General features: G+C 45.7%; 3 protein-coding genes across 11 annotated transcripts in view; 2 read left to right on the top strand and 1 right to left on the bottom strand.

The window, feature by feature from the left end:
* The window catches only part of ATP2C1 (ATPase secretory pathway Ca2+ transporting 1), a 65,509-nt gene extending 62,862 nt beyond the window's left edge, over nucleotides 1-2,647 (top strand). For all 3 annotated transcript variants that reach the window (XM_053410636.1, XM_053410637.1, XM_053410638.1), the window contains 2 exons: nucleotides 222-363; nucleotides 1,874-2,647. In XM_053410636.1, the coding sequence (XP_053266611.1) occupies nucleotides 222-363; nucleotides 1,874-2,007 (276 nt within the window). In that variant the 3' untranslated portion in view covers nucleotides 2,008-2,647. The remainder of the gene's footprint in view (nucleotides 1-221; nucleotides 364-1,873) is intronic.
* A 449-nt stretch (nucleotides 2,648-3,096) lies between these two features.
* Nucleotides 3,097-13,960, bottom strand: ASTE1 (asteroid homolog 1). 2 transcript variants are annotated; one of them, XM_053410639.1, is made up of 5 exons: nucleotides 13,834-13,960; nucleotides 10,330-11,660; nucleotides 8,035-8,245; nucleotides 6,204-6,399; nucleotides 3,097-4,800 (listed from the first exon to the last, which is right to left on the bottom strand). In XM_053410639.1, the coding sequence occupies exons 2-5, from the start codon at nucleotides 11,638-11,640 to the stop codon at nucleotides 4,503-4,505; spliced, it is 2,016 nt and encodes a 671-aa protein (XP_053266614.1). In that variant the 5' UTR covers nucleotides 11,641-11,660; nucleotides 13,834-13,960; the 3' UTR covers nucleotides 3,097-4,502. The 2 variants fall into 2 exon arrangements, with proteins under 2 accessions (XP_053266614.1, XP_053266615.1); XM_053410640.1 differs by having other exon boundaries at nucleotides 10,330-11,663; nucleotides 13,834-13,956.
* Nucleotides 13,961-13,993: 33 nt separating this feature from the next.
* The window catches only part of NEK11 (NIMA related kinase 11), a 79,949-nt gene continuing 77,118 nt past the window's right edge, over nucleotides 13,994-16,824 (top strand). For 3 of the 6 annotated variants that reach the window (XM_053410641.1, XM_053410646.1, XM_053359088.1), the window contains exon 1: nucleotides 14,065-14,186. The gene's annotated coding sequence lies outside the window, so the exon portion shown is untranslated. The other 3 variants (XM_053410643.1, XM_053410642.1, XM_053410645.1) reach the window with 3 other exon arrangements.

A 16,824-nucleotide genomic window follows, 5' to 3' on the forward strand; every position in this document is an offset into this window, starting at 1 on the left:
GCCTGTGTTTAAAGATACGGTATTTTGAAAAAGTGAAAACAACCTCTGCAAATTATCAAAATGTCACAGATGCAAGTAGCTCAAAGCCATAACTTAATTCAAGCTACCAAAATGCTAATAGATGAGTATATAATCACCCTATCATTTGAGTTAAGATGGATAATCTCAAATAACTAGAATACACAAGAATAAAATCATAGATGTTATGTTTCTATTTGCAGACTAAATCTGTGTTTGAGATTGGACTCTGCAGCAACAAAATGTTCTGTTACGCAGTGCTTGGATCGATCATGGGGCAGCTACTAGTAATCTACTTCCCTCCTCTTCAGAAAGTTTTTCAAACTGAGAGTCTAAGCATACTAGGTGAGAGGTTTTTTCTTGTTCAGCCGAGTTTGGCTTTCAAACCAACAAATATAGACAAGTACATTATTTCCTTGGTGATTTGTTTTGTAAGGCATTAACAAATAGGGTTTAGACTTAAAACATTAATATAGTTAAATGAGTTGGGGGGACACTTTGGAGTGGATACAAGGTGGCAGAAATTCCGTTTTTAAGAGCGACTTCAGCACTGTCCCCCTCTGGATGCAAAAGGGATCCGTTCTGGAGCCCCGTTCGTATCCTGAAGCGAATGCAACCCACATCTGCACGTGCGCGGGTCGTGATTCGCCACTTCAACGCATGCGCGTGATGTCATTTTGAGCGTCTGTGCATGCGCGAGCGGCAAAACCCAGAAGTAATGCGCTCCGTTACTTCTGGGTCGCCGCAGAGCATAACCTGAAAACGCTCAACCTGAAGCACATTTAACCCGAGGTATGACTGTATCTTTCACATAATGGCAACACTGAAACATTGCTCTTGCTTTCGAGCCTCAGTGCAATGACAGGGCTCAGTGCAATGACAGGGAAGATCCCTGACAGCTGCCAAACTAGAGAAGAAGGCTGCAACTGGCCAGTTTGGCCCCAACACTCCCCTCCTGAGAGAAGGCTAGTACAAGCCTGGTCTTTTGGTGGTCACCATCCATCACCAAACAACCCTTTGCTCTTTCCCCCAGCTCTGAAAGGCACAACTGAAGATCAGAGACCATGGCTGTAAATTTATATACACAGTTAACTTGGGAGTAAGCCCCATAGAAGGGACGCGGGTGGCGCTGTGGTCTAAACCACAGAGCCTAGGGCTTGCCGATCAGAAGGTCGGCAGTTCGAATCCCCGCGACGGGGTGAGCTTCCTTTGTTCAGTCCCAGCTCCTGCCCACCTAGCAGTTTGAAAGGACGTCAAGTGCAAGTAGATAAATAGGTACCACTCTGGTGGGAAGGTAAACGGCGTTTCCGTGCGCTGTCTGGTTCACCAGAAGCAGCTTAGTCATGCTGGCCACATGACCCGGAAGCTGTATGCCGGCTCCCTCGGCCAGTAAAGCAAGATGAGTGCTGCAACCCCAGAGTCATCCGCGACTGGACCTAATGGTCAAGGGTACCTTTACCTTTAAGCCCCATAGAATGTAGTGGGACCTGCTTGTGTTAGCATACACGGGATTATAATGAAAGGGCAGGAGTGTGGAATCTGACGTTTTGGCATGGCTAGCAAGGCCAGCAAGAATTTGTTCTGTTTATGACCATAAACTATCTGGCAAGTTAGTCCAAAGGACAAACAGCTTGACTCCAAGTCTTTTCATAGCTAAACAGTTGATTATAGCTTTGTATTTCTGGCTAGCTGAAAAACAGTTACTCAGTTAATTAATTTTAATTTAGTTTTGATTTGTTATAAATTTGAAAAGGAATAAAAATTGGCAAGAAAAGTAAAGCTGTTACTCAATACCTGTATTCTTCTGCTGTTTTTTAAAGGGAAAAAACCCCTTCTTTTTTCTTTTTTGGTTTAGACTTGCTGTTTCTTCTGGGACTCACCTCATCAGTGTGTATAGTAGCAGAGATTATAAAGAAGGTTGAAAGGAGCAGGGAGAAGCCCCAGAAACATGGTGGTTCTTCGTCTTTGCCGTCTTTTCTTGATGTATGATGCACATTGCATTCTTTCCGTTTGCAAAACTAGAAACTGCTGTCGTATGTAGGAGGAAGTTATCACGAGAAGATACAAGGGCTTTTGACAAGTCCCCCCTTTTCCCTGATGGATGAACACTGGCAATTTTTAAAGACTGGTGAATTCTAAATCTTCCAGCCAGGGGAGTAATAAACAATTATGCAACTTTGGTAATATTTTTTCCTCAAAGACAAAACTTTACTTTTCAGATTGTATGGAACTTTGTAAGTGTGTGAGAGGCTACTTTAAAAATAAAAAAGTCAAAAGTCTTGCCCACCTTTTGCTCTTAAGAGATATACATGTATAGAAATGTGTATTAGATATAAAGATTTTAGTTTTTATTTAAAGAAACCCTTTACTTTTATGACGGTGGTGGGACTTAACTATGAAATATTCAAGGCATTCCATCTGGTCTAGAGTGAGATACAAGAGTGCCATATTTTCAGATTCTGTATTTATTTACATTATCCTGCAATGTGTACCTTGTGCTTTTATTTTTTAGGTATCCTATGTTCTTTGCATAGGATGTGACCACTGTCGGATCACTGTCTTTTCTTCCTTTTTGTGATTGAAAAGCCTATAATTGCAATTTTGAAGTAAATGTCTGCTTTTCTTAAAATACGTGTGAATGTGTAAATTGGTATTTTCAATGAAGCTGGGTCACAAACTGAAAAATGATTTCTGAATTTTTTCACTTCCACAGTGAGCTAGATCTTTTTACTTGGCCAAATTTATCAACTTCCTGTTCTGCTGAACTAGGAACTCCTTGGATCAGTGAGGTTCCACAAATATTGGCTGTAAGTCCAAATATAGGCTTTGTATGCCCTGTCCTGCTTCAGCATTCCTGATCCCAGATGAACTACATCCTAACATCAAGTTCAAGTCCATAAGTAGCTGAGCCTTTGTTTTCTTTCTTCCCTTTAATAAGCAAGATGAGAACGTCTGTATTTCTGAGATGCACTTAGTTGATCTACTGTGTTCCCCATTTTAATGCATTTCATCCCTTTTTATTTTATTTCCCCGTGGTTTCTTTATACTTTTTTTTGTAATGCATTCAGAGTAATTTGATGCAAATGGAAAAAAAACTTTATTTAAAAAGCTCGAATTCATCAATATTGGTATACAACAAATCTTCACTGTTTTGTATGAAGAGTGGATCTGAATCACTTGTGAACTATGGTCAGGGTCTGTGGTGTTTTGTGGTCAAACCAGGGCTTTCTTGGCTTCCCGATCCCATCACAAACCCCCTGAGGGCCATCTTGAGCTGATTCAATAACAGCATGATAGGTTGGAGGGGGGGGGGAATCACCAAACCTCATCACATGTGTTTGCATACCGTCTTTCCCCGAAAGTAAGACATCCCCCGAAAATAAGACCTACTTCCAGTTTTGCCTCTTGCTGTAATATAAGGCACCCTCCAAAAATTAAGACCTCCCCGATAACTTTGGTTTCCAGCCTGCTGCAAGTATTATGGGCTACTATTCCCTTCCACCCCCCCCCCCCCACTGATGACATTTCTGCAAGAAGATTTTGGCAGGTCACTTCCAAGGCCTTACTGACATGCTGTGTGCTTTTTGTTAATGATGAACTTTAGTGCACACAGCAGGTTGAATATATGTGTCCTTCAGTTCATACTTTCTGAGTGGTAGGATTAAAACATGATTTCGTTTGTTTTAATGACTGCCTGTGCAAACTTAGACATTACGTTCTATTCAAATTGAACTCACAAGGATGTTGGGGCTATCCACTATGTTTCATGAGACGTAATTAGTGTTGTCCTAGTATTCGAGGGAACAAACAAGAAGAGTGGGTTCTTATCCATAGCTTCTCTCTGTTTTTTAAAAAAAATCTATTGGGGAAGGGGACTGAATCTCTCTTAAGAAATATCCCCTTGGAAATGCAGCCATATCTGCTGAAACTTGTCTAGCATAATTCTGATTTTGTCCTCGGACATTTGCCAGGTGTTAGGAAACTTTTATCAGGTATATTGTGAAATATTTGCAACACACTGGTAGAAGTGCCAAGAAAAGACCAGTCTGTGAAAAAACAAAACCCTTCTTGCAGATATTGTCCACATCAAAGTATATAAAAAATAATGGGGGGAGAGGGGCAACAGGGAGTCAAAACATGAGTCTTAGAACTGCATGTAAAAACTATTAAGTGAGCAATGTCTATTTGTCAGGTTTCAGGGATTTGTCATTGGCCATAGAGGGGGAAGGGTATAGTGAGCATTTGCATGTGCACAAAATGCACTGTAAATCCCCTAGTCGCTCAGACTACTCACTGCAATAGTACTACTCAAAGGTAGGAAGACATTTCCTCTTGTAACTAAGACCAACCTTAACTGGCCAGCAAATCAAGCATAATAGCACCATATGATTCTTGTCATTGTTTCTTGAAGACTCATTTTGAGAGAGGACTTCTGAAGTCTTCAATGCAAAGGACACACAGCCTCTTTCTAGTAGACTGGGCTTTCAGTTCTCCACCATTAATGCTTCAAATCTGTTGTTAATGCTGCATGAAGGCAAAGTTTCCAACATGGCGCTTTCTCTTTTATCCAGCCCTTGATCAGTGGTTTGATTGTTCTTTTTCCTGCGCGATTTGGGTTTCTTCTTTTTCTGGAAGAAGTCTGGCGGTGCTATATCTTTCACTGTATGTATCATGTTGCTATAAAGCTGGTACATTTTTGGAGATGCGCTGAGCAGGTTCTCTGGTGAGGAGGATGATTTAAGCTCATGATACAGTCTGTGCACCAGGGTCCCATTGTAGAGCCTGTCAAAAGACGGGAGGGAAAGTAGCTAGCATCTAGCGCAGCTTGGTGCTGTTGGTACGAGTTATTATTTTATGGTTTGAGAACTCAAGATGTGAAGGGTATCCTTTACGACATAAAAATGTATTTTAAGACTCTGTATTTGAAGCAGGTACTTAAAAGCACCCAGCCTCCTTTCTCTCCTAGTTTGATAATATTTTTAGAGGTCTTAAGAATCGCCTCGTATCATGGGGATGAAAATGAAAAAAGCATAGAGGGAGTTTGGGGGCTGGTGGGGGAAAGTAGAGGAGAAAATTCAGTCGCATCTGCCACAGGACAACTTTCTTAAAGTGAGATGGCTGTAGGGACAAGGAGGAAGTCTGGCTGCGCAGAACAAATAGAGAATCTGGATGGAGGAGGCCAATCGTATAAAGAGCAGGCTTTTGGAGAGAGAAATCAGAAATTGCTGAACTAGGAAGGATGGAGGAAAGTCTATGATAAAGGATTTGATCTTGGCAAACCAAGAGCTGGTTTGATGAGGCAACTAGAACTGGCCTGGCTCCTTCCTGCCCAAAGTGGAAATACAGAGAGGGTGAGGTGGAGTGGCCATAATCAACATAGAATTGTGGAGTTGAAAGGGACCCTGGGGATCATCTAGTCCAACCCCCTGCAATGCAGAACATGCAGTTGTCCCATATAGGAATCAAACCTGCAACCTTGGGGTTGTCAGCAGCACACCGTTAACCACCTTGTTCACCTTATGCCTCGTCCAGTAAACTACCTTGAGAGAGTGCTTAGACTTGGGACTCAGCTACACAGCTGCAAATAAAACGTTTTAAATGTGCTGTAAACTGAAATATACAAAAGTGACACTAGATGGCGATGGTGTGGTATGGCATATTCAATATATTTTTTGAAACGTTTTTTTAAAAAGCGTTTTCTATGTGTGTGTAGATTCCACCTTGGTGTGTGGGTCTTGGGAGAGGCTAAGGAAGCCTTTCCCAACCTGGTACCCTCTAGATAGTTTGAATTATAGTCCCCATCAGTCCCTGCCAACACAGCCGTCTAAAACAGGGCACCAAGTTGATGAAGCCTGGGCGAGGAATTCTGTTAGTGTACCTCTTAGGCATTTGGGTAACAGATTCCTTAGCCAAGCTTACCAACACGGCCTTCAGTCTGGTGTTGGAGCCCCATCTCTCAGTCCTGGGAAATTTTAACATTCACTCCGAGGCTGCTTTGTTGGTGTAGCTCAGGACTGTAGAATCATGGGGCTGTTTTATGCATTTCTGCTCCTATATGTCAGGGTGGCTAACCTCTGGCCTTTTGGATTTTGCTGGACTAAAACCACCACCATTCCTGACTTGGAAAAAAGAAGTGGGAAAACAGCAGCTGATTCAGTAGGACTTGCAGCCTTGGGAACTCTTACCGTGTAAGATCTGGCTCAAGGAGAGGACTACAAAGGAGTTGGTTGAGATACAATCCCATCTGAAGGCAGCACTGCCACTGGCAGAAAATGTGGGCGGCGTCTAATTCCATTGCTTCTTTCTGAGATGTCTCTTTTTTCCATTTCAAGAACTGTTCATACACAATTTTATCGATCTCAATTGGTGGGCACTTGGGATCTGGACACGAATTAGTGCGCGGGGGAGAGAATTCAGAATGTTTTGAGACATTTAAGCACAAATGCATGCATTGCTATTCGAAATATTTGAAACATAACCATCTCTGCCAAATAGTAGTCACGGCCTACTTGATAACACCTAAGCCTATTACAGTGGTACCTCGGGTTAAGTACTTAATTGGTTCCGGAGGTCTGTACTTAACCTGAAACTGTTCTTAACCTGAAGCACCACTTTAGCTAATGGGGCCTCCTGCTGCTGCCACGCCGCCGGAGCACAATTTCTGTTCTCATCTTGAAGCAAAGTTCTTAACCTGAAGCACTATTTCTGGGTTAGCAGAGTCTGTAACCTGAAGCGTCTTTAACCTGAAGCGTATGTAACCAGAGGTACCACTGTAACGTGTTAAGAGAAAGTGGGGTTGAAGGGCTGGACCCAGACCAAAGAGACCAGCATTGAAATCCCCACTCCGCCAGAAAGTCCACTGGGTAACCTTGGGACAGACACTGTCTTGCAGTCTAACCTACCTCACAGGGTTGTTGTGAGGAGGAAATGGAGGGGAAAGGAACCATGTTATACTGCCTGGAGGTGCTTGGACCAGATCAGCGAGGCTGAGAGCTTGGAGGTGCCTGGACCAGATCAGCGAGGCTGAGAGTCTTGTGGTCTGGGCTGCCCATGGCCACTGGTCCCATCACCTCCTGGCAAATAGAAGGGGAAGAAATGGAGGCAGTGAGAGATTTTACTTTCTTGGGCTCCATGATCACTGCAGATGGTGACAGCAGCCACGAAATTAAAAGACGCCTGCTTCTTGGGAGAAGGGCAATGACAGGCCTAGACAGCATCTTGAGAAGTAGAGACGTCACCTTGCCAACAAAGGTCCGTATAGTTAAAGCCATGGTTTTCCCAGTAGTGATGTATGGAAGTGAGAGCTGGACCATAAAGAAGGCTGATCGCCGAAGAATTGATGCTTTTGAATTCTGGTGCTGGAGAAGACTCTTGAGAGTCCCATGGACTGCAAGAAGATCAAACACATCCATTCTTAAGGAAATCAGCCCTGAGTGCTCACTGGAAGGACAGATCGTGAAGCTGAGGCTTTGGCCACCTCATGAGAAGAGAAGACTCCCTGGAGAAGACACTGATGCTGGGAAAGATGGAGGGCACAAGGAGAAGGGGGCGACAGAGGACGAGATGGTTGGATAGTGTTTTCGAGGTTACCAGCATGAGTCTGACCAAACTGCGGGAGGTAGTGGAGGACAGAGGTGCCTGGCGTGCTCTGGTCCATGGGGTCACGAAGAGTCGGACACGACTAAACGACTAAACAACAACAACAACAACAACAAAAAGCAATGGTCTGATTTCACCCCTGGAGGTGCACTCCATGGTCTCTCGAGACAGATGGATGCCAGCAACAACCACCTTATACTGAGTTAGACCACTGGTCCATTTAGTTCCAGCATTGTCTCCAGGGTTTCAGATTGCATCCTCTCGCAGCCCAACCTAGAGATTCCAGGGATTGAACCTGGGCCTCTCCTGCATGCAAAGCAGATCCTCTGGCCTTTCATGTAAAAGCCCCAGTGTGCAAATTAAGAAAAGAGTCATTGGCAATGCCAGGATGAAAAAGAGGACTAAAGCTGAACCTACCTGGACTATGTATTGCTTTATCAAGTTCCCCAACTACGACTCCAAGTAGCAAGGCTTTCATGTGCTGCAACTTCGCTTTGGGTTCTGAATACTGCGTCCAGTAACAAGTCACGGCCAGAGGAAGCCGCAGGTGACAAGGAACTGGCTCCAGGATGCTGGCTGTCACTCCCAATGTCTCCAACAGAAGGATCAGGCGGTCTGCTAAGGGAACCTGTGCATAAAGAAATGGCCAAGCCTTCGTGAAATTTCAGCTGGGTGTGAATCATTTTGCAACTGGTGTGGATCCAACTGGGACCACGGGGAGATCTCTGGATACCAGGCTGGCAATGGACATCTCCATCTGGCTGGCCCTTTCAGCTTTCTTAAGCTACTAGGGCAGAGGTTTGCAACCTTTTTGAGCCCACAGCTCCCTTGACCAACTGCATTCTTTCTGCGGCACCCCTGTGGGGCTCAGGAGGCCAGTTGTGTCACCCCTAGCCTGCAGAGCTGGCTGCCCCCACCCCTTTTTGAACACCCTCCCTTGTGGAGTGTTCCCTCAGACTCATCTCTCCCCTCTCCTGGGGAGTCCTCTGGGCAGCCGCAGCTGCCCCCTGGTCTCTGAGCTGCCCCCTGAAGAGAGATGCCTCCTCACATTGCCCTACAGGGGCCTGGGAAGCACCCCCAGGCCAGCCCCAGAGGCACCATTCGCCTGGGGAGCTTGTAGCCAGGGCTGCTGCAACGAACAGCTGTGCAAGCCTTTGGGAGGCAGAGATGTAAGAGGACCTAAGAGGAAGGGAGAGAAGGAAAGAGGGGCAGAGGCCAGTGTTGCCCACGGCACCCCTGACCATCAGGGGCCATGGCACACTGGTTGAAAACCACTGAGCTAGGCTAAAGAGCTTATTTATTGCATTGAAATCCCACCTTTTTCTCCAAGGAGTACATGGTTCACCCCTCCTCAGTTAATCCCTGCAATGACCCTATCAGGTAGGTTAAGAGGGTGTGACTGGCCTGAGGTCACCCAGGGAACTTCACGACTGAGTGGTGATTTGAACCCTCATCTCCCAGGTCCTAGTCCGACACTCTTAAACACTACACCACACTAGTTTCCTACAGTAATTCTGCTATGGGACAGCTCTATAAATTACCGTACTTTTCACTCTATAGGACGCACTTTTTCCCCTCCAAAAATTAAGGGGAAATGTGTGTGCGTCCTATAGAGTGAGTGCAGGATCCTTGGCTTCAGCGATAGCAACGCGAAGCCTCTGAAGCGCAGAGGGAGCGCTCCCTCCGCGCTCCGGAGGCTTTGCGTTGCTTTCGCTGAAGCCTGGAGAGCGAGAGGTGTCAGTGCGCACCGACCCCCCTCGCTCTCCAGGCTTCAGGGATAGCCGCCTGAAGCCTTTGGAGCGCAGCGCGAGTTCCCGCTACGTTCTGGAGGCTTCAGGTTCCTTTCGCTGAAACCAGGAGAGTCTTGCTCTCCCGGCAGGGAGAGGCTGCATGTGGCTATGGCACGCGGGCTTCTTTAGCCCCGCGCAGCCTCTCCCTGCTGGAGGGGTTGCATGCGGCTATGGCATGAATCCCGCTCGCTGTCTTGGCTTGTGCCATAGCCACGCGCAACCCCTCCAGCAGGGAGAGGCTGCACACAGCCTGTACGCTGCTCTTTGGGGCTGAGGGGGAAATAAGATTTTTTTTCTGGATTTCCCTCTCTAAAAACTAGGTGCGCCCTATGGTCCGGTGTGCCCTATGGAGCAAAAAATACGGTAACTAGGTAAATAAATATGGGGAAAGCTAAATGTCCCTTAGAGAAGGATCTGAATTATTTTCCTTGAAGCTTGAATTTGTTTTATTCTGGATCATTTTATTTGATGTTTTAATGTGTTGTCAACTGCGGTGAGATCTTTTCATTAAAATATGAAGTGGTAAAGAAATGAAATTAATAATAATAATAAGTATAATTTTTTTTGAAAAAAATGGTACCTAGACATTCTGTGATGGTGACAGGAACCGAGGTGTAAGATGCCATTTGGTGCTTCGCTTATCTGCCTGAGTTTCTAACACCGCTTAGGCTCCTGCTAACCATTAGGAATCTTATGCAGAGCTTTTGACAATTCAGCAAGCATTGCCCATGTATTTTCACATGTACCCAACTATAAAGGCTGGAAAGCTTTCTTTTTAAATAAAAAATTGAAAGCTGATAGCCACAAGAAGTTGGATTCTGTGCCCAACATCACATTATTTCCTCCCCCCCCCCCCACAGAACCGCAGTATTCAAACACTACTGATATGTTTGCTTTATGCCTGCCATTTTGAGCCATTTACCTCGCTTAACGTATTCAGAGAGTACTGGTCGCTACAAAAATGTCCGGACAACGCTGCTGCTTGGACGAACTCTTTCTTGAGTGCTCTTTGTATTCTGTCAAATTCATGGAAAACGCGAGTGGGTGCTTTTCCCGAGGAGGTACTGACCGAACGCTGCGAACCGCCCAGAAGTAATCCATAGATGATTTGTCGAATTGGTAGAGATATGGCATTAGCACTAGGCCTTTGCATATTCTCTACCTGAACATGGAGAATTGTTCGTTTTAATATCAGGGCATCACTGACAAATGGTGCTATAAGGCCTTTTGCTAACGCAGTAAGAATCCACGGAGGCAACTCCAAATTCTTGGCTTCCTCCGATTCATAAACTCCATTCTGGAAAAAATCTTTGAGACTGACACTGGACGGTTCGTATTCCTCCATAAAAGCACAGAGAAGCTGCCTTGTTTCCTCTTTTTCGTGCTTGTTAACATACTTCAGTACATTTTCTATAGCCTCAGCAGGATCAGCAAAGCGAGACAGCCAGTTCAGCAACCCTTGAATGCGGACGTGCTTTCGACATTTCTGCCTGGAGCTTCCGACGGGAAGGCGTACCTTGCTAAAGAACATTTCTATAGCCGGCAGGTTAATATGGTCGTTGCCATTCATCACTGCAAAGAGAGGCAGGAGGGTTTTGTTCATATTGCTGAAATGGCCACAAAACCTCTCTAACGAGAAGCGCCGTGCTGGGATGTAGCAGTCTTGCGAGTCTTTGCAGGAGGCCAGGCTTCTCCACTGAAAGTAATTCAGAGGACAATAGCCGGCTTTCAGGTCAAAAATGCAAAAGTCGCTATCTAAAGTTAACACCGGGCAATTCAAGTGATTGGCTAATGACACAATGTCCCTGTCCGCTTCTGAAAAAGACTGGACGAAAGGCACTCGCAAGCTGGTCAAGATCTGCTTGAAGACTTCTCTAATGAGCAAAGGCAGTAGACTGCCACCACCGCCGCCACAGGAGAGGCAATAGGCTGCCAGGATCCTCTCCCGAGCTCTTTCCTTGATGGTTGCAAGCTTTTTGTCAGACGCATCGCACCCTCCATCTAGCACGACGTACGGCCGGATGTTGCACAGAGTCAGCGTTTCAAAAAACTTGCGGGCGACATCTGCAAACGAATCGTAATCCCCTCCGCGCCGCATGTCCAGGTTGGAATCAAAGTAAAGGCGATGGTACAGGTTATTTCCGTCAATTACTATACTGGTGTCCCTCAACTGCAGGTCAACAAAGAACTCTCTATGTTCCCCTACGTAGCTCATTAATCCGTGGATGCCCATGCTGCCGGGCTGAAACGCCCCTGCTGAAACAAAAGAAGAAATTAGCCCTGCAGATGCAATGCCCAAACAGTGTGATTCAAGGGGAAACAAGTAAAAAACCTGCTGTCGGGATTGTAACTGGCACCCTTTTCACCTGGATCATTAATGGGCAACCAATGACCCATCTCAATCTGATTTGGAGCCGTTTTTTTGTTGGCCAACAAAAAACAAAAATAAAGGAAATTCAAATTGCTATAGTCACAGATACCAAATACGTCTGGTTTTTCCTAGACATTTGATCAATTTATGGAAAATCCGCCTGGATGTTACTGCCGCCCGCTGAATCCCAGATATGTCTCCAAGTAGATTAATAGATTAATTTGATGAACTTTCAAAATGTATCCATTTTACCTTTGAACCCATTCTTAACTAGGGTTGGGCGGTATCGGGTGTTCAGCATCGTGATACATCCACCAGCTAAACGTCGCGCTATACTGATATATCACAATGTCTGAAATAAGGATGGAGCTATGTAGAGGCACTGGCTGGCTTCATGGTTTCCCCCACATTGTGATTTTTGCATAGCGCATGCGCGCGCACAAACATCATGATTCACAATATATTGCCAGGTCAAAAAGACCAAAAGCAGGACGGAGTGGTGGTGGGTTTGGTCCTTAGAAGGCAGGGCTGGCAGACCCACTTAGCCTTCCTTTTTTTGGGACCGGCGGCGGGCAAGTGACCTTGGGGAGCCGCGAGTGGGTCAGCTGCCGCCGCCTGACCGGTTGCAGGGGCTGGGGAAGCCTCTCTTGGCCGGGTCGGCGGGGAGCGCCTTGCTTCTGCCTTGGCCAGCTCCCTTGCGGGTGGATGAAGTACCCGATCCCAATGGATCCTAGAGACGCAATTGCAGAAAGGAGGGCGTCTTTTTGCTAAATTGGAAGCTCCTCGGAGTGCCCTTTTAATCTCCCATTTAGCAATTCGGATTTACATGGCCATAACTGGCTATAAGTGAAGGTGCTCTGCAGGTCCATAGGGGCAATACTGGCCAGTTTCTCATTCGTCCTTCACCTATGTTTCCAATTTGCTGAGGCTTTGTAGGAAATTGCTGGACTGATACCACCAGTGCATTATGTGTATTCTTCAGCAACATGGTGCATGCTCAGGTTACACTTAAAAGCGGGTTGGTTTAAGAGATGCTGAGCGTACACTTTTGCTTTATAAGATTAAAAACACATTGTAGGACTATGCAAACAAAAAATATAATACTGCAGAACAGCGGTATCACCTTGCTAGCACTTTATGGATGAGGTTGCTAGATCCACTGTACATGGGTTGGGGTGGGGAGATAATAAAGAGTGGACACATAGTCCTACAGATACAACCGGCCCTTTGAGGGTGACCAAACTGCTGATGCGGCCCCCGATGAATTTGAGTTTGACACCCCTGCCTTATGGAAACATCACTGGTGAGATGATGAGAATGTTATGGGGAAAGGCTATTCCTTTTGAACACCTGCCTCCTTGAGCATTTGTCAGAGGCAGGAGTGGCAACCAAAGAGCTGTGTGCAATTCTGAGGAAGTCTCAAGCCTCTCTTTTAAGAATTCAAGTTCCTCCTTTCGGTCGGAGTCCGTGTTGCAGGAGTTTCACTGCTCACAGGATTGATAGACTCATAAAGTTGGATGATAACCCAAGGATCATCTAGTCCAAATCCCGCAATGCCGACATCCTGCCCACAGCTATCCCTGGGTGGGGTTGAACCACCAGCCTTCCTGTGCATGGGCGTAGCCAGGATTTTTGTTGGGGGGGCAGAACCTCAGTTTGCCATGTATTTTTATTGATTTGTGGGGCAGCTACCCCTTCCTTCTCCCCCCTTGGCTACGTCCATGTTCCTGTGTGTTTAAATACATGGACAGGCAGAAACTGGCTTATCTGAAATTGCAGAGAGCTGCATCTGTTGAATTTCCGTCTGCTGGGCAGCTTTGAAAGCGGGTGGGTGGGGTGGGGGACCTATTTCCAGCAGCAGTAGCAGCAGCGACTTCTCTTCTTACCCACTTCCATAAAAACAGAGTTGGAAGGGATCCCGAGGGTTCTTTCTCGCGCAACCCCTTGCAAAGCAGGAAGCGGTCTCTCATCCAATTTGAAACCACACCGGACCCTGCTTAGCTTTAGCAAACGTGCCAGCAGTCCCGCGACGGAGGCGGGACAGCTCGACCTTACCTGCGTTGCGGGGGCGCTCCCAACAAACTCTCTCCCCCACCCCCAAGATATGAGGCCTGTGGAAGCGTCCGAGCCAGGGGGAAAAGAGGGCGGGGCAAAGCAGCCCCGTTTCCCCGCCCAGGGAAAGCCCCGCGCCTTCGTCACGTGCTGCGCCGTCTCCTAGCGACGCGAGCCAAACACTCGCGCGGCGGGAGGTTTGTGAAGCCGACCGTACCAAGGAGCCAGGTGTGCGGAGGGGTGGAGTGGGAGGTACGCACCCACAGCGACTTTTATAGGGGGGGGTCCTCTCCTTTCCCCTCACCACCCCCGCAATTAATATTAGGTTCGCCTCTTCCGCTGAGTGAATGGACAAGGTAAACGAACGGCGCTTCCCCAGCCCCTCAGTCCGCCTCATATTCCGGACGTCGCTCGATTTAAAGTATATATAATTAATATATTTTTTTTGGGGGGGGGAGAAAGGAGCCTCTCTCAAGATGGAGGGGACCCGTTCAGGTAGGCCTGGCCGAGGCGCTCCGCCGCCCTGAGAAGCCGCTGGCGGTCAGCGCCGACGCCCCACAGGATTGTGTGAGGGAGAAGTCGAGGCTTGTCCCTCGGTTGAGTCCCCGCTCGCCGCCTCAGGTGATTCCGGCGGGTTTTGTTTTTTTAGGAATTAGACCGTAACTCCTCCGGCCGCTCGAAAAGTTGCCTCAGGTGTTTTGCGTTTCAGTTCCGACAGGCCCGGCGCTATCCCTTTCCCCCCCTATTATTTTACTTTATTTATCGATTTTATATACCGCCCTATACAGGGGTGTGGGTGTGGGTGTCTCAGGGCGGCTCACAGAATAAAACCAAGGTATAAAACCACAAAATACATGATGAAAAGCAAAACAACAACACTATAAGCTCCCCCCCCCAAAAAATACACATTTTAAAAGGAAAAAAAATTCCTTCCAGTAGCACCTTAGAGACCAACTAAGGTTGTTCTTGGCATGAGCTTTCGTGTGTATGCACACTTCTTCAGATACCAACACGGCTACCTACCTGTAACTAGAACATTTTAAAAGGGTATGGGTCATAGGATGTAAATAAGATCAATCTCCTCTCTCATGAGTCTTGCCTTTAATTTCAAGTTGTATACCTCGAGGCAGGGCCTTTTCTGATTTTTATACACACACACCGTATTTTTCCATGTATAAGACTGGTTTCCCCCCTAAAAATTATGTCAAAAATTAGGGGGTGTCTTATACACAGATAGTGCCAAGGGTGGACTGGTGATTGGTTGTTGCCCCCAAAACAGGGGGTGTCTTATACATGGGGGCATCTTATAGACAGGAAAATATATTTACAGTCGACTAAAGATTGTAAGCACTATATTGCTGATCAGTGCTATTTTTTTTTCCAGAAAAAGAGGTGCAAGAACTAAGGTTGCCATATTTCAAAAAGTAAAGAACCAGGACACCCCAAAAGTTGCTGAACCCTGAAAGTGGTTGAGGTTTTTTTTTTAGACAAACCAAAGTTTCTTTAGTAAAAGCTACAAGAATTTTTGAGGGTTTTGTTTGTTTGTTTTGCATGATTTAACCCCCTTGCCAGTTTTCCAGGACATTTGCCCAGTGTCTGGAAAATAATCCAGGCTGCTGTTTTCGGAGGTGAATTCCAGAACATGTCCTGGAAAATCAGGGCGTATGGCAGCCCTACATGAACGCCTCCCCTGTTCTCTTATAATAGCAATGGCACCCAACTGAGAAGGGGCAAAACTGAGTTCCAGCTGAAAAAAAGCCCTGCTGATAACAACTGTGGGCCTGGTTATTATGGCTTCTTACTGTATGTTACAATCTGTATCTAGGTGGCTTTTGAATGATCAGAATCATAGAGTTGGAAGGGGTCCCAAGGGTCATCTAGTCCAACCCCCTACAATGCAGGACTCTTGCTCAACGTGGGGAGCAAACCGCCAATCCTGAGATTAAGTGTCTCATGCTCTCCCGACTGAACTATCCCAGGTGCCTATGCAGGCCAATGGCTAGAGCAAGTGAGAATCTTCTGACATGAAGCTGACATGGCTGCAATATCAACCAATGTTTACTACGGCAAACAGCCAGCATATTTAAACCACAATTTCTGCATAATTCTCTACATAAACAATAAAAATTATCGATCTGGGAGTTTAACAATCAATATGCTAATTAAGTGTACTTAAAATACACATCCAGAGGAATAAAACACAATAAAAGTTTAAAGGAGTAAGAGATTTAGCTAAGAACTGTAGCAGTTTATGACAATTTACATGGCTGCAATAAAGTGCACAGACACACATAGATCAGCCTGTACCTATGTGATTATAAAACTAATGTAGTGTTTGCATAGAATCATCCAAGCACTTCACATACCTTATAGCAGGGTAAGTGTGATCCTCTAAAGCAGGTATCTTCAGGCAGCCCTGTTTTGGAAAACTTTTAATGTTTTATTTTTTAAAAATGTTTTATTGAAAGCTGCCCAGAGTGGCTGGGGCAACCCAATTACATGGGTGGGGTATTATTATTATTATTATTATTATTATTATTATTATTATTATTATTATTTCAGACCCAGGACCCACTTTTAGCCCAAACATGCATATGAAGACCAATTTCTTAATCTTTTACCATATATTTGCATGGTGGCAGTGCTCCTGTTGTGACCCATCTTGGATCAGGACCAGAGGGTCCTGACCCACCAGTTGAAGACCAGGGCTATATAGAAAGGAGCTCCTCCTGCTGCATTACAACAATCATGTAGCGTATTTGGTAGAATTACAAATGCTATACATGTCTGCTCAGAAGTAACCCCAACCAAATTTAATGAAACTTACTCCAAATTGTGTATAAGGTTGCAGCCACAGTTAACATAAAACTTTATGTCTTTACATTGAAAAGTGTGTAAAATGGGGGAGTTAAAAACTTCACCAGTGCTTTGTAGACTTTATTATGGCCTCTTTGGCTTATTGAGGCAAATGAAGAATTGTAGAAGCAGGAGATT

Source organism: Podarcis raffonei, chromosome 12 (genome assembly GCF_027172205.1).
Source record: "Podarcis raffonei isolate rPodRaf1 chromosome 12, rPodRaf1.pri, whole genome shotgun sequence".
Classification (NCBI taxonomy): domain Eukaryota; kingdom Metazoa; phylum Chordata; class Lepidosauria; order Squamata; family Lacertidae; genus Podarcis; species Podarcis raffonei.

What these genes read in the sequence shown, in the direction of transcription:
- ASTE1 (XM_053410639.1), bottom strand. Translation starts at nt 11,640, where the DNA reads ATGGGCATCCACGGATTAATGAGCTACGTAGGGGAACATAGAGAGTTC. An exon ending in CTCTGAATACGTTAAGCGAG is followed by an intron (nt 8,246 to 10,329) that starts GTAAATGGCTCA and finishes CTTTATGCACAG; the next exon opens with GTTCCCTTAGCAGACCGCCT. An exon ending in TAAAGCAATACATAGTCCAG is followed by an intron (nt 6,400 to 8,034) that starts GTAGGTTCAGCT and finishes ATTCGTGTCCAG; the next exon opens with ATCCCAAGTGCCCACCAATT.